At 52.7% G+C, this 14,285-nt stretch overlaps 1 protein-coding gene across 1 annotated transcript; it reads right to left on the reverse strand.

The window, feature by feature from the left end:
* Nucleotides 1-1,809: 1,809 nt before the first annotated feature.
* Nucleotides 1,810-13,524, reverse strand: PITX3 (paired like homeodomain 3). The gene is made up of 4 exons (XM_004370076.1): nucleotides 13,372-13,524; nucleotides 3,604-3,733; nucleotides 3,240-3,442; nucleotides 1,810-2,711 (listed from the first exon to the last, which is right to left on the reverse strand). Exons 2-4 carry the CDS (start codon nucleotides 3,719-3,721, stop codon nucleotides 2,124-2,126), a joined length of 909 nt encoding a protein of 302 aa, XP_004370133.1. The 5' UTR covers nucleotides 3,722-3,733; nucleotides 13,372-13,524; the 3' UTR covers nucleotides 1,810-2,123.
* Between the last annotated feature and the right edge of the window lie 761 nt (nucleotides 13,525-14,285).

Genomic DNA, 14,285 nt, shown 5'->3' on the forward strand with positions numbered 1-14,285 from the left:
TCATACGCAAATGGGAACAATATTTGGAATCAAATCAAAAGATATTTACCTTCCATAACCTGGTTCCTTCCCCTTTTAGGACCCGCAATAACTATCCTTCTACCACTTTTATTTGGTCCCTGCTTGCTCAAAGTGCTGGTTAAATTTCTCTCTTCTAGACTCCAGCAGTTCCAAGTCAAATTAATAATGATGCAAGGGCTCTAGCCCATTCCCAGGTCTGAGTGCAATAGCCCCAACAAAACTTTAGACCAGACAGGCAGAGATTTCTACTCTGCTAGGCAGGCCAACAACCCAGTGTCAGCTTGAAGTTACAGAAGACGAGACCTCCGCCCCTATGCCCTCATAAAGAATTATGAGTATGAAATCTCTCAGGGGAGATTGAGATAAGGAAGGGAAAAAGGGACTGAGCCCCTAGGCAAAGGACCCTGAACTAAAAACATGTGCTTAACTAAAGACACAAAACCCATTATCTTGGAACATGCAATAATGAAAGGACAACCCACCCAGCTCTCAATGTACTTGATAAGACGTTTTTCAGAAAAACCGGCCCAATCTTGTCCCTGGAGTATGCGCCGACATCCGCAAGGTGACCCACAGACCCGCGACAGGAATCGAGCTGGCACCACGGGGAAACTGCGCAGGCGCGGCACCCCATAATAAATCCTGCCATCCAGTCCCAGGAGCCTTTGTTACAGGCTCCATCTTGAATTACCTCTTGAGCGCGCACCTAACACACCCTTTTCCCAGAAACCCACACTCCTTTCATGAATAGAGATGAAACAATTTCCCGCCTAGAAACGTTTATAAGCCTTGTAAACCCTTTATTCGGGGAGACAAAGGCTAGCGTTGCGTTGTCCCTCTTCGTCTCAGCTCGCGAGCTACTTTTCTCAATAAAGCTTTGCGCAGAAAAAAAAAAAAGTACAATTAAAAAAAACAAAAAAGATGAGCGGCCCTTTTCGGATTTGTGGAAAGACTGCTGCTGTGATGGGGACACCTGCTGACAGTGGGGTGATCGGCAGGTGGGCAGCCTGGGAGAGTATGTGGAAGGATGAGTGGCACACACGCAAACAATAAGAATCCTTCGCCTGGTAGGCACTTAATAAATGTCTGTTACAAACCAGAATTTTATTGCTATTAGAGGCCCAAACGCCTCATATGACCCAGTGAAAACAGGTGCAAAAATGTGAAGTGACTTATCTAAGGTCACAAGCATCCTAGGTTGCAGAATTTAGGATCATTTTCACTATTCCACGTTAGGGAGGGTCTGCCCCCTCATATGTTGTTATATGTTGTTTACACTTGCAAATAAGCAGTGGAGTCCAGATCTACCAGCTATCTTTCCTGAGACCACTAAGTGGCGCCACAGCACCAGCTTTGGCGAATGCTAGCGAGAAGTGGGTCCCGGCTCTCAAACCACACACACGCAAACCCTTTTCTCCAGGAAACACACGGAGCAAAACCCGTTGCCGTCGGGTCGATTCCGACTCATAGCGACCCTATATGACAGAGTAGAACTGCCCCATAGGGTTTCCAAGGCTGTAATCTTGAGCGGGTTCTAATAGCCCACCTTTCAGTTAGCAGCCTAGCGCTTAACTACTTGCCACTAGGGCTCCTTGGAAACGTACACACACACACTTTACCCCAGAAATCCCCAGGCTTTCCCATCTTGGGGGAGGTTGAAGGGGCTAAAGCCCGAGGAGCCTGAACCCTCGCCTCGCTCCAGTTCGGCCCAGACTTCCCTTAGAAAATCGGGGACGATGAGGCTCACGTTTGGGAGAGGGCCCAACCGCAACTCTCAGTCATCAAACATTTGACAGTCCGCGCACGTTTATTTGATTTATCTTTGAAAACGGTGGAAATGGAGTCTGGAGAAGGCGGGATAGGCCAAGAGTGAGTTGGCTTCTGGGGTTCCTGTTCCTGGCCTTAGTCCCAAGGGCTTGGTCTGTGTGTAGGTCCCTCAGGGCTGGGAAGGGGAAGGCCCTCTCCTGAGCCGGCCGCCCCCCAGCTGCCCAAGCACTCTTCTCAGACCCTGGGGTTGGGGCAAGCCAGTCAAGACGACCCCAGTCCGGGGAGGTTGTGAACGATCGCCCCCACCCTTAGGGGTGATCCACAGCCCAGGCCGCTCATACGGGCCGTTCCACCGCATACTGGCACGGACTGAGGTTGGCGGCCGGAGGCGGCCCGGGTACAGCTGGGTAGCTGAAAGAGGCATGCTGTTTCGCCTTGAGCCTCAGGCTGGCGAGGCTCGAGTTACACGGGTCCCGATATACGTAGGGGGAGGAAGCGGCTGCAGCTGCGGCCGCAGCGGCCGAGGCATAAGGGCAGGACACTGCCCCCGAGGACACGGCGGCCGGAGCCAGCCCAGGGGGGCCCCCGCCCAGGCCCTGCAGGGCCCCGGGCCCTGGCACGGTGCCGGGGGCGGCCGCGGCCGAGGGCACCATAGAGGCGGCGATAGAACTGGGTGGTGAGAAGACGGGCTGCGAGGCCAGAGGCCCCACGTTGACTGAGTTGAAGGCGAACGGGAAGGTCTTGGCGGCGAGCGGCGGGGCGAGCGCCTTGGGCGGCCAGTTGCCGTACGAGTAGCCGGGGTACACCTCTTCGTAGGGCGGCACCAGACCCCCGAGCGGCGCAGCGAAGCCGCCCTTGCACAGCTCCGCCTGCTGGCTGCGCTCGCGCTTGCGCCACTTGGCGCGCCGGTTCTTGAACCATACCTGCGGGAGTGGGAGAAAGACCCTCAGTGCCGGCGGTGGGGGGAGCGGCGTTGGCTGACACAGTCAGAGCGGCTGGGGGGCGGGCACCCAGGCGGGGGTTAGGGGAGGGCAGAGGGCCTGGCGGAGGACAGATAAGGTGAGGTGGCTGGAGACGGTGCTGGGGATCACGGAGCAGTCAGACGGGGTGGGGGTGGGGTTAGGGGTTCAAGAGAAGGAGGACTGAAGCAGGGGCGACAGGGTATTGGGGCGGGGAAAGAAGTAGGATGGGGTCAAGAAGGGATGAAGCGAGGAACAACAGACGGCGTCAGGGGCGAAGAAAGGTGCGGTCCGGCGGGAGGGTGGGAGTAAGGGCAGAGCTTGAGGGTTGGTGGCAAGAAGTGGACGCGTGACAGCGGTAGGGGTGCATGGGCAGTGGGTATTGGACGTGAGCATTGTGCAGGCGGGGCAGAACAACCGGCTGCGGGTTCCGAAGCTGCCCGCTGAGGGACCTCAAGAGGGAGGTCAGGGTGGGGTCAGCATTGGCCGTACCCGCACTCGGGCCTCGGTGAGGTTGGTCCACACAGCGATCTCCTCGCGCGTGCTCATGTCTGGGTAGCGGTTTCTCTGGAAGGTCGCCTCCAGCTCCTGCAACTGCTGGCTGGTGAAGTGCGTGCGCTGCCGCCGCTGCTTCTTCTTCAGAGAGCCATCCTCTGGGGAGCCGCCTGGCAGCGAAGCCGAGGCCTTCTCCGAGTCTGGGGCCAGGGGTTGGGGGTCGGTCACAGGGCGCCAGGCCTGCTTGGGCTCCCTCTGCTCAGGGTCCTCCTCACCCAGACCCCTGGCTTCCACCTGGAGGTCCCACCCCCATTAGGGATTGAGCTGTATCTCCTCCACTCCCAGAAGGGGGCGCGCTCACCGCTGTGCTCCTGGCCCTTGCAGCCGGGCTCTGGGAGTGGTGGATGCGGAGTGCCCGCGTCTGACAGCGACAGGGCAGGGCTCCGGGCCTCCGCCTCGCTGAGCAGGCCGAACTCCATGGAGGGAGGGATCTGCAGGGAAGAGAAGACACAGACCATGTTAATGGGGGTAAAATCTCAGGAGTATCCGGTTTCCAGTTGTGTTTCGCCCTAAATTCCCTGCCTCCTTTCTCAGCCATACAGCCGAATGGGTTCCCCTAGAGTAGAATGGGCAAATAGCAGCCTAAGGGGAAAAGAGCTTATATTCAGAGCTTTTATGCCCAGATATATACATTAGACTTTGTTCACTGCCGGGCAGCTAGAACTGTACCTGGTATACAGTTGGCGTTCAATAAACATTTATTGAATTAAAGAAAATGTACACTATTGCACACCATATACAACACCGTCACATCTTTAAAAAAACTTCACAATAGCCCCATATACTCAACATGCCCCTTAGCTAATCACATTGGAGACACAACCCAAACCTCTGTCATTCATTTTCCCTGGATTAGATTTTATTTTCAAACAAGTCTGGTATTTCTCCCATGAAAATGATCATGGCTATCATTTATGAATACTTATTATGTGCCTTTGGAGCCCTAGTTGCACAGTACTTAAGAGCTCACCTGCTAATGAAAAGGTCAACAGTTTGAATCCACCAGCCAAATCCACCAGCTGCTTCTTAGAAACCCTATGTAGGCAGTTCTAGTCTGTCCTATAGGGTTGCTATAAGGCAGAATCGACTTGACAGCAATGAGTATTATGTGCCTTTACCTCGTTATTTCTCATCCTCACAAGAATGCATCAAGATTAAGTATTAGCACTCTTTTTCAGGTGAGGAACCTGAGACTTGAAATAACTTGATTAAGGTCACAGAGCTTGTTAGTAGTGGAAATGGGATCTGAACCAGACCTGTGAGACTCCTAAGCTAATGCTTTTTCTTGGTTTGCTTTTTCAAGTTGTTTGAGGTACTACTACCCGGAAACACTCTCAGGGGCTGGGCTAGAACTGTAGCCTGGTCTTGCTTAGGTCTGCTTCACCTAGGGCAGCTCTGCTCTTGTCTATTTTGTTTATGCTTTCTGGAGAGATTTCATTTGATTTCTCTCCAGAAGGAGTCTCAGGATCAAAACAAGTTTGAAAAGCACTGGGCTCTTGGGCCCTGTCTGCTCCTATGCCTGCCCAGATATACATGGCATCCCACCAGTCATGGCTCTACTCTCATGCATGGCCTCTACTAGGCCCAGCCCAGGCAGTAGGTATGAGCTTCTTAAAACCACCATCCTACCCATCCTCTCTATCCCAAATCTAGCCTGACATTGCCTAGGAACTGTCTTGGGGCCCTCTCCCCTGCAAGGGCTCCTTTCCGGCTGCCTCTCCTGGGACCCCTCTGGTGGAAGAGGAAAGAGCACTAATAGGGCTCAGGACTCTGGATGGCTCTTGGTCAGAGAACTGGAGGAGGCTAGGGCCAGAAGGACAGGATTGGAGAGCTGGGTGGAAGGGGTCCACCTGCCGCCACTACCCCTTCGCCTTTAGCAGGGGCTTAATTCAGGCTGTGCAGGGTGGCATTAATGTGTCGGATTAGCCTAGATTGAGATGTGTGTCACTTGGCTGCTCTGAATTTATTAGGAGCCTTTTTCAGGGAGGCTCAGCAGCCTGTATTTGCACATGGTAATACCCCCTTTAACCAGCTCAGAGATCACAGCTGCCCACCGCCCCCTCAGGCCAGGTTGGGGGTGGGACAGAGGTCGAAACAGGAGGTTGAGAAACAGTCTTTGCTTTTTCCACAGGCAGAGGAGACTAGACTTTGGACCTTTTCTTGGGATTGGAGAGGCAGGGCTGGAGGGAAACAGGGAAGGAAGGGGAGAAGTCAGGCTAGGGGTAGGGGTGGGTTCAGCTTACCTCCCTTTCCAGGTCTGAGGTCAGGAGCCAGAGGCTTGGGGCTGGAAAACTTAGGCCCAACAATACTCCGATGCTCTGATGGAAGGGAGATGCCCTTGGGAGGGGCCTGTTGCAGCCTTGACTAGCAACTCTTCCCAAATCAGCTGGGAAGACGAGGGAGGAAGACTTAGAACTGAGAGCTGGAAAGAGTGGCGCTCCGAAGTGTCCCCTTACTTCATATCCAAGATGCCCTCAAACTGCAAACCATGCCCCCTAACTTCTCCAGAGGCCACTGCAGTACCCAGCAACCCAGAGCTGGGAAAAGAGGGACAGTTGGGTTTGCCTGTGTGTGCGGAGTGGGGGAAGTTAAATCTCACCATCCCCACTCATCCTTCCCTTCTGCTTCCAATTTTCCAAACTCGCCTTTCCCCAGCATTCCATACCTGGATCTTGGTTTCACCCTCTATTTCAGCAGAAGGAGACAGGGTGAGGAGGGATAAGGGCTAGAGTAAAAGATGAGGCTGAGAAAGCAGAGTTCAAGCTGTGTGTTCCCAGAGACAGACAGACACACATGCAGATACACATGGGCCCCCACTCAGACATAATAAGCACTTGGACTTGGAGCTACAGGCACATAAACACACACTCTCCCACACATGTGCTCCCATATTCAGGCAGACAGACACACGCCGTCACACAGTCTCCTCTCTCTGTGACAGGGACAGCTGTCTGGGCTGTTTTGGAGCTAGCCATTCCCTTCCCCCCTCCCTTTCCTGGCCCCTCTGAACCTCAGCTCTCAGCCTCAGGAACTGAAGACTCTGTGTGGGGGAAGGAGGAGGCCAAGGGGGGCCACGGGAGTGGTCTACACTCAGTGGCTGCCAGAAAGAGCCTACTTTTCTGAGTGGGGAGAAGGCATGAGAATGCTGGAGCGAGAAGATTGGGTGAGGAGAGAGGATAGACACTGCCCAGCTCCACTTAGGAGATTTAAACTGGTATAGCCCAAAGAAATTAGGTTTGAAATCAAAAGATCTGTGCTCATATCCTGGTTCCCCAATTTATTCGCTATGTGAACTTGGCAAGTTCCTTTACTTCTCTGGGCATATTCTTCATCTCTAAAAGGGAGATTATAGTTCCTTCTCTACCTACCTTCAGTATTGTTATAAGGTTTAAATAAAACATAACGTGTAATAATAGATAGGGTAAAACTCTACCCAAGAATTTTTTTTTTTTTATTAAACAAATATTTACTACCTTCTATCAGTTGGGCAAGAAGCGCTGGTGGCACAGTGATTAAAGCGCTTGGCTGCTAACCAGAAGGTCAGTGGTTTGAACCCACCAGCCACTCTGCAAGAGAAAGATGTGGCAGTCTGCTTCCATAAAGATATACAGCTTTGGAAACCCTACCCGGCAGTTCTGCTCTGTCCTATCGGGTCACTAGGAGTTGGAATTGACTCAACGACAGTGAGTTTGGTTTTGGTTTATCCACTGGTCATTGAGTTAGGTTCTGAGGATAGAGTGGTGAATAATATCAAATCCTCATCTCTGTCTTTGCTTGGGTGGTTCACCTCCCCGTCTTCCTCCTAGGCCCTGTATCTCCCAGTGAAGAATTTCTCTGGTGAATAGAGGTGAGTATTTTTAGAAGGATTTCCTGGGTGGCACAAAAGGTTAAGTGTTCAACTGCTAGCCAGAGGTTGGTGGTTCAAATCCACCCAGAGGCACCTCGGAAGATAGGCCTGGTGATCTGATTCTGAAAGGTCACAGCTTTGAAAACCCTATGCAGCAGTTTTACTCTGCACACTTGGGGTCTCCATGAGTCGTAATGGTCTCAATGGCAATTATTAACAGTGCATTTTAGAGAGAGATGTAAACGTCTGTTATAAACTCTGTCCTGAACACAAAGGAGGATCCAGTTAATGAAGTAGCAGCAAAATGGGCAGAGTAACCCAGGCTGGGAACCACTTTGGGACCAGGGACTGGTAAAGGAAAGAAAGAAGCCTTCAGGCTCTTAAATGGGTTAGTAATAGCAGAAAGAGGGGACAAGGTTGAGAAGAGCCCTAGTCATGAAACTGAAAACAGAAGGAAGGAAGGCTAAAGCTAGGCAGACAATAGAGAGATATAAGGGGTGGGGGCACAGGCCTCTGTCAGACTCAAGTCTAGGCGGGCTGGTCAGGCAAAGGCTGGGGGGCACCAAGCTGTTGTCCAAGCTGCAGACAGGCTGGCTTAGGATTAAGCTCCCCCAAACTGCTGGAGGTCAGGAAGCTGGGAGTTGGGATTGAGGCCAGGGACTTTGTTTCTCTTGGTGGATAAGGACAGCACTAGGTCTGGACACTGTAGGATTGGTTGATGCTGATAGGAAATACCAGGCAGGGCCAAAGGGAATCAAGAGATAACAATGATGATGAGTCCAGCTCTGGCAGAGGGCTGCCTGCCCTACTCCTGGCCTTTCTAACACACTCTGCTGGGGCTGTATGGCCCAGGCCCCACTGGTGTCAGGGTGGCAATCCCAGCCCTAGGGAGATTACAGAGTCTACAGGTGGGCTCTGATTCTTCAGTACAGCCTGTCATGGGCTACAGCCAGAACAAAATATCCAGGATATATTAAGATGGAGAGCAGAGCTTATCATAAGCCGGAGAGGCCACAATGAGGAGGCTATGGTTTCCAAAGGGACACAAGCTCATGGCAAGAAGACAACTGCCATGTGGGCCTGCTTTCATCTTGAAGCTAGAGGGGTAAACCAGGGCCACAGTTAGAGATCCCCCAAGTGGTTGCAATAATAATGCCCAAAACAGGGGTCACAACCTGGAAATTAAATGGTAGAAAACCTTTCTCTTGCAGGAGCTGAATGAAGATGAAGATAAGAGAGGCTGGAGTTGTGATGATGAAGCTTAGCTCAGCAAGCAGCAAGTTGGGGAAGAGGTGTAAACCAGAGCTCCAAACTAGTATGGAACAATCCTCCTGTAAACCTGAAACTGAAGTGTGGTCCTTAAGTGTGCATGGATGCATGTTCATTAGGGAGGATGAATACCCAGCCTGTCTGGTCAACTGAACTGCAGTGCACAAATGAGAACAAATGAAGACAGCTGTGGACAAGGCTCACAGATCCAAAATGAAACTCCAAGACTCAAGTGGAGGCAGCGATGATTTGATCCACTTAAGTTAGTAAGGGGTGAATCAGGGATCAAAGAAATGGGTCCCCCCACCATTCCCTTCCCTTCGTTTCTTCTTTCCTTCAGCAAGTGTTAGGTGCTAAGAGGGATCCCCATGAGTGGCAAGGCACAGACTCTAACTTCTAGGAGACTACAGTCCAGGAAGCAAATAGAGCACAGGATGAAATGATGGGCTGCGTGGGCCTGAGTCTCAGATTGTGGAAGATCAGAGAGATGGAAGCCCACGTACAGTGGTATCAAGTTTTAGGGGCTCAGAGAATATAAGTGTATGGCTGAGCTGGGAGTTGGAAAGGCAGAGAAGGGACAGGGCCTTCTAAACAATACAGTAGTATTGGGAATTAGCTGGTAGGTTTAGAAGGCAGTGGGAGCCTAGCCTGGCCAGAGTCTCAGTGTGGCAGTGGGAGATCAGGAGAGAAAAATGGGTCAGGCTGAGAGGGCCTCTGATTTGATAGTCTAGGCTAAAGTGTCTCCAGTTTTTCCATTAAAAAAAAAAACAAACAAACTTAAGACCAGTAAGAGAGAACATTCACTCTGGGAGACTAGGAGTACAACCTGAAACAGCTGCCATGAGTATGAAATTTCTATGAGGTCTCCAGCCTTTTGTTCTATTTCATACTATAATCCCATTTATTTTAATATAAAAATAACTCCCCCCCATCTTCAAGTGACATCAATGCACCAGGAAAGTGGGCCATGTTTAAGCCAGCAGTGTCATGCCCTTCCCAGTCCTGCACTGCCCTCATCCCACTCCACTCCCTATTGAGAAGCATTGCTCCAAGCTGTAGGAGTCACTGGAGGTTTTGGGCATGGGAGTGACATAAAAGTGGCATCTTTGGGATCTTTATTTGGCAATAATGAGCAGAATGGATTGGACAGGGAAAACTATTAACTAAGAGATGTAAAGTAAAGAAGGCCTCAGGGTGGGACAACAATGGAAAAGGAGAGGTGGGGAGAGCTTCCAAAGCCATTTCTCCCTATCTTTCTATAGCTCTCTCTCTCACCCCACTCCCTCATCTTCTTTTCCTTTCCTTCCCCGTCACTTTTATCATGAGTCCCTGCAGGTGACCATGGGCTGAACACTTTAGACGCCGCCACCAAAGCTCAGGACCTACGGAATCCTTCAGGTTAGCTGCTGCCTCCTCGCCCTACTCTGGGAGGCATCATTTAGAGTAAAGTAAAAAGCAAAGATTCAGGTGGCCCCCATCTTCTCTCATGTCCACCCCTCTACTCAGCTCCAGCCTGCTGCTCCTGCCCTCCCTTTGCTGGGCTGGATCCTAGGCTCATATTCACATCCTTGAGCACAGGGCAGACAGGGATCGGATCAGGATGTTTTGCCTGGTAGAGAGGCGGAGCATTTGGGGAGCTTCCCAGAGCTCCTTCCGGAGGGAGACAGGGTGTGATGGCTGGCATCTGAAGCCTATGAGAGGGTGTCCCATCTGTCTTTAAGAACTTTCCTGTGGCTGGATTAGGCATGTGATCAGACAACTCTAAGGCTTGAGACCTCACCCTTCCAAATCAAAGATTCTGTAGTTACAAGGGACTTACAGTTTGGGTGTAATGATAGCAATAATGCCTCTTACTTCTATGGTGCTTTTCCATTTGCAAATGGTTTTCATATACAGTAAAACCTGTGAAAGCCAGAACCTGTGTAAGGCAGAAACCTGTCAGAGAAGGAAAACTCAAATATTTTCCACTAAAAGGAACAATACAAAAGTGGTAAGACTGCACCCTGTCAAAGGCAGAAAACTTGAGAGACCTGGAAAAACAAAGCAGTCCTGTCGAGTTCCGGCTCTCATAGGTTTCACTGTACATGATTTCATTTAGCTCTTAACAACCATCGTGCATGGCAGGAATGGTCATCCGCATTTCGACTCTAAGAAGACAAGAATCTGCACAAGATTGAATAGATGGTTAGAGGAGATTTGAACCCAGTTCTCCTAAGACCAGGGACCAGACAGACTCTTTCCACTTCTCTCCTCCTCCACCCCAGCAGCCATTTGTGGCTCTGATATGCACTGACCCTCCCAGGCCCTGAAGGATTCCATTTCTACTTCCTGCCCCTACCACCTCTCTGGAAATGAGCTCTGGAAGTTTGCTGCCCACTGTGTGCCAAAGAATGTTTTCCTATTCATCCTGAGCTTGCATCACTCCAGTTCAGATGCCCCCTCATCTTCGGTTTCAGGACTTAGGAGCAAACAAGCCTTCTGCTTATCTAGGCCTTTCCTTATTTTGTGGATTTCCATCCTGTCTCACCTTCCAGAAGCCTAAGCTTTGAAATTTGCTGTCTCCAGCAGACCCTGGCTCCCAATTCTGCCGGCCATTGTCTGACCCTTCTCTCGGTTCATGACAGTCTCTTTAAGGACCAGTGACCAGACATGCACTCAGCTATGTGGTTGTATGCAAGAGTAGGGAAGGATTCTCTCTTTTGTTTCCAATCATCTTTATTACGATGCCATTGCTTTTTGATCTTTTTTGTCCAAAGCAGAACTTTGGGTGAAGGGACTCAGGGAGCCATCTGTAATGCCTTCCTTATTCCTTTGCTGACTCAGAACCCTTCATTTCACCCATAATTTCAGTGATTTTCAAAGGCAATGACAGTACAAGCCCCTGAAAAGAGTATCAGAATCTTGTGGGGGTGGGTAACAGGGGTGAGATTCTATGTTTACCAAAAGCGGGCAAGGGGTAAAAAAAGATTGAGAAACAATGTCCTAGATGGTGATAAGCGAACTTAAACATTGAGGCATGGAGGGATATGTGTGGGGTGCATGTATTGTAAGTCACTCATGAGTGGAGAGTGAGAAGGTTTGAGACTCACTTGTTTAGATTACTCATTGGTAAACACATTGCCTTGCATTTGCCCCCATAAAAACTCATTCCCTGGTTGGGTTGTTTTTCTCACTCACATGGACTCCAGAGAGTTCTTTTTACTCTGTCCCCTTCAGCTGGGTTTAGGGTGTGTGCTCATTGTATGGATCCAGGACAGTCTGGGCCCTCCCCCAGCCACAGGGAAAGTAAAGGGGCCAGTTGGGTAGGACTGAGACATCTTTCCCAACCAGACTTGGAGGGTCATATACGCCCCATGTCGGACCTCAGACCCCGAATTTCACCTCTTCTAAGCCACCAGGGTGGTGATGAGGATGGTAGAGTCAAGGAAGCAAAAAGGGAAACAGGACCACAGGGTTTGTTGCTAAGGGGCTAGAGGCTGCAGTTCCCTTTTTCTGCCTGGGCTCCTGCCCCCTGCGGGGAAGGAGACTAGCTAGCTGAGCTGGGATCCAGGGAAAGGTGTCTAGGGGTGCCTGAGGAGCTGCACCAGAATTGGCGGCTGACTCTGAGTTTGTGAGGAAGCTGAGGCTGTCAGGGGCTTGTGCTTGGCTCCTCTCTACCCTCCCATTGCCATTTCTTCCTTCCTTTCCTGGTCTTGATTCCTACTAGCAGTTCCATCATGGCCTTCTTTCCTCAGATTTCAATTCAGGAAGTTGGGGTGATGCTCTGGTCTACTGTGGGTTGGAGAGAGAATGTCTCCCATTGCCACCCTCCCAGGGGTGGATTAACCAATAAATATGGTATGCACCAGTTTACAGTAAGCAAGGTACGAATGGGTTTAATTGTGTTTACTTATTAATCTATAGTGCACAATCTATAGTGAACCCCGTGTGAAATTGTGCACTACAGATTAGTAAGTAAGCACAATTAAACCCATGCCTATCTTACTTATTGGATAATCCGTTGCTGACCCCAGCCCCAGGCCAAGTTGCAACCTTTACTGTCACTCCCTGCTCTGCCCCCCTCTCAAGACCCTGGAGAGCAGAAACAAGTTTGCAAAGGGTAAGCTGGGGTTCGAGGCGGCCCACTGCAGCCCACCCCACCGCACACGCAGCAGCTGGACAGGCGCTGCTGGGTAAACGGACATGCCACCGGCCAGGGACATTCTATTTGGCTGTCTGCCACAGTGCCTGCTTGGGCGAGACCCACCTCATCTCTCCGGACATTCTGTCCGCTCAGAGCCCCGCGCGCTGCTGACATTCCGTCCGATTCCGAAGTGGTCCCAGGCAGGGACCTATCCAGGCCCTAACACCTTAAGCCGGACACGCCAGACGCGCCGCCCGGTCACTCGAGCCGCCTAACCTCGGTCCTGTTGCCCACACAGCGGCCATCTGACCCGGTCGCCGCCCAGCTCTCCCAACACAGCTCCCATCCCAACTGCGGAACAGCTAAGAAGGGAAGCGTGTGCGACCAGGGGCCTGAGCCCGGACCGAAGGGCATCAGGCGCTGCTAGCTGCCCCCATGCTGGGCGGCTGCGACCAGTTCGCCACAATGGCCAGGACCTCAGCAAACCCTCCCGCTGCCCGGCCGCCTGCCCCGCGCCCCGAGATTCCAGGGCGCTTTCTGGTAATGGTTTCCAATCCCCTACTCCTTGCCTAGCGGAGCCCCTGTCCTGGGTTTAGGGCTTCGGCTTCCCTCAGGGTCCCCCGAGTCTCCCCTTCCCGGTCCCTCAGGTCCTTACCCCTAGTTTCCCTCTTCCCAAGTCCTTGTCCCGGATCTGTAGTCCGCCATCCCAGCCTGGCCTTGTTCCCCCGGCACCCGAGTCCAGCTGCCCCAGGTCCAGTTTCAGGGATCCCTAGGTCCGGCCCTGGCCCTAGGTCCTGTGAACCCTGCGCCCAGCATGGTCAAGCACTCACAGTGTGTCCCGCAGCAGGCAGATTCTCGGCAGCGGCGGCGACGGCGGCGGAGCGGCGGCGGCAGCGGTCTGGAGGGCAGGCAGGGGCCAGGGGCCGGGCACCCGGCCTGGGTGGGGGCCGCCCCCCTGCGCCCGGGCCGCCGCTCGGCTCTGGCGCTCCCGGACTCGCGGAGGGAGAGCTTGAGCCTCACCGAGGACTGCCACCCCCCGCCGGCGCCCATTCACTTTATGGCAGGCCAGGGCGCCCCCAGCCCGCCGCAGCAAGCCTCGCGGGTCGGGCCCCACCCCCTTCCAGCTGCGCTCCCCGGACTCCGCCCCTTCCAGCTGTGAATCTTCAAACCCCGCCTTCGGGGGAGGGGTCCGGCCGACGGACAGCCAAGAACCCCGCCCCCTGGCCAATCGGAGGCACTCGTCAGCAACTGGGCCACTCCCCTCCCCACGTGGCCGGGACCCGGCTGCCGCAAGGACGCTGTGATAGAGCCAAGCCGGCGAGAGTAGAGCGCGCCGGGTAGACCCGAGGAGTTAGGGCGGGAGGGCATCTAGGTGGGGCCGGGCCGCCACCTCGAACGAATGGGAGAGGTGCGGGGGGAGAAGGCGGCCAGGGCGGGCCGCTGGGGCGCCAGATGGGAGGGGCGCACCGGCGAGGAGGGGCCGCCGGCTTGCAGCGCTCAGACTTTGCCGCCGCTCAAGTTTCCCCGATTTTCTCCACTTGTCGCTGTCCGTCTCTCCGCCTTTTTGTCTCTGCTCCAATCCTCCCACTCTCGCCTGTTTTTCCTCTTCTTTCTCCTCCATCGTTTAGCTCCTATTTGCCCCTTTCCTTCCTCCTCTGCATGTTGATTCTCTGCACCTCTTTTTCCTCACATCTTTCTCTTTTCCTCTTTTTTGCTCTCTCTTTCCTCCCTTTTTTCCCTCCCT

This window comes from Trichechus manatus, unplaced genomic scaffold (assembly GCF_000243295.1).
Source record: "Trichechus manatus latirostris isolate Lorelei unplaced genomic scaffold, TriManLat1.0 scaffold00007, whole genome shotgun sequence".
Lineage (NCBI taxonomy): Eukaryota > Metazoa > Chordata > Mammalia > Sirenia > Trichechidae > Trichechus > Trichechus manatus.

Coding starts and splice junctions, on each gene's coding strand:
- PITX3 (XM_004370076.1), bottom strand. CDS start 3,721: ATGGAGTTCGGCCTGCTCAGCGAGGCGGAGGCCCGGAGCCCTGCCCTG. Junction 3,443..3,603: donor CAAGGGCCAGGAGCACAGCG/GTGAGCGCGCCC, acceptor CCCTGGCCCCAG/ACTCGGAGAAGGCCTCGGCT. Junction 2,712..3,239: donor TCACCGAGGCCCGAGTGCGG/GTACGGCCAATG, acceptor CCACTCCCGCAG/GTATGGTTCAAGAACCGGCG.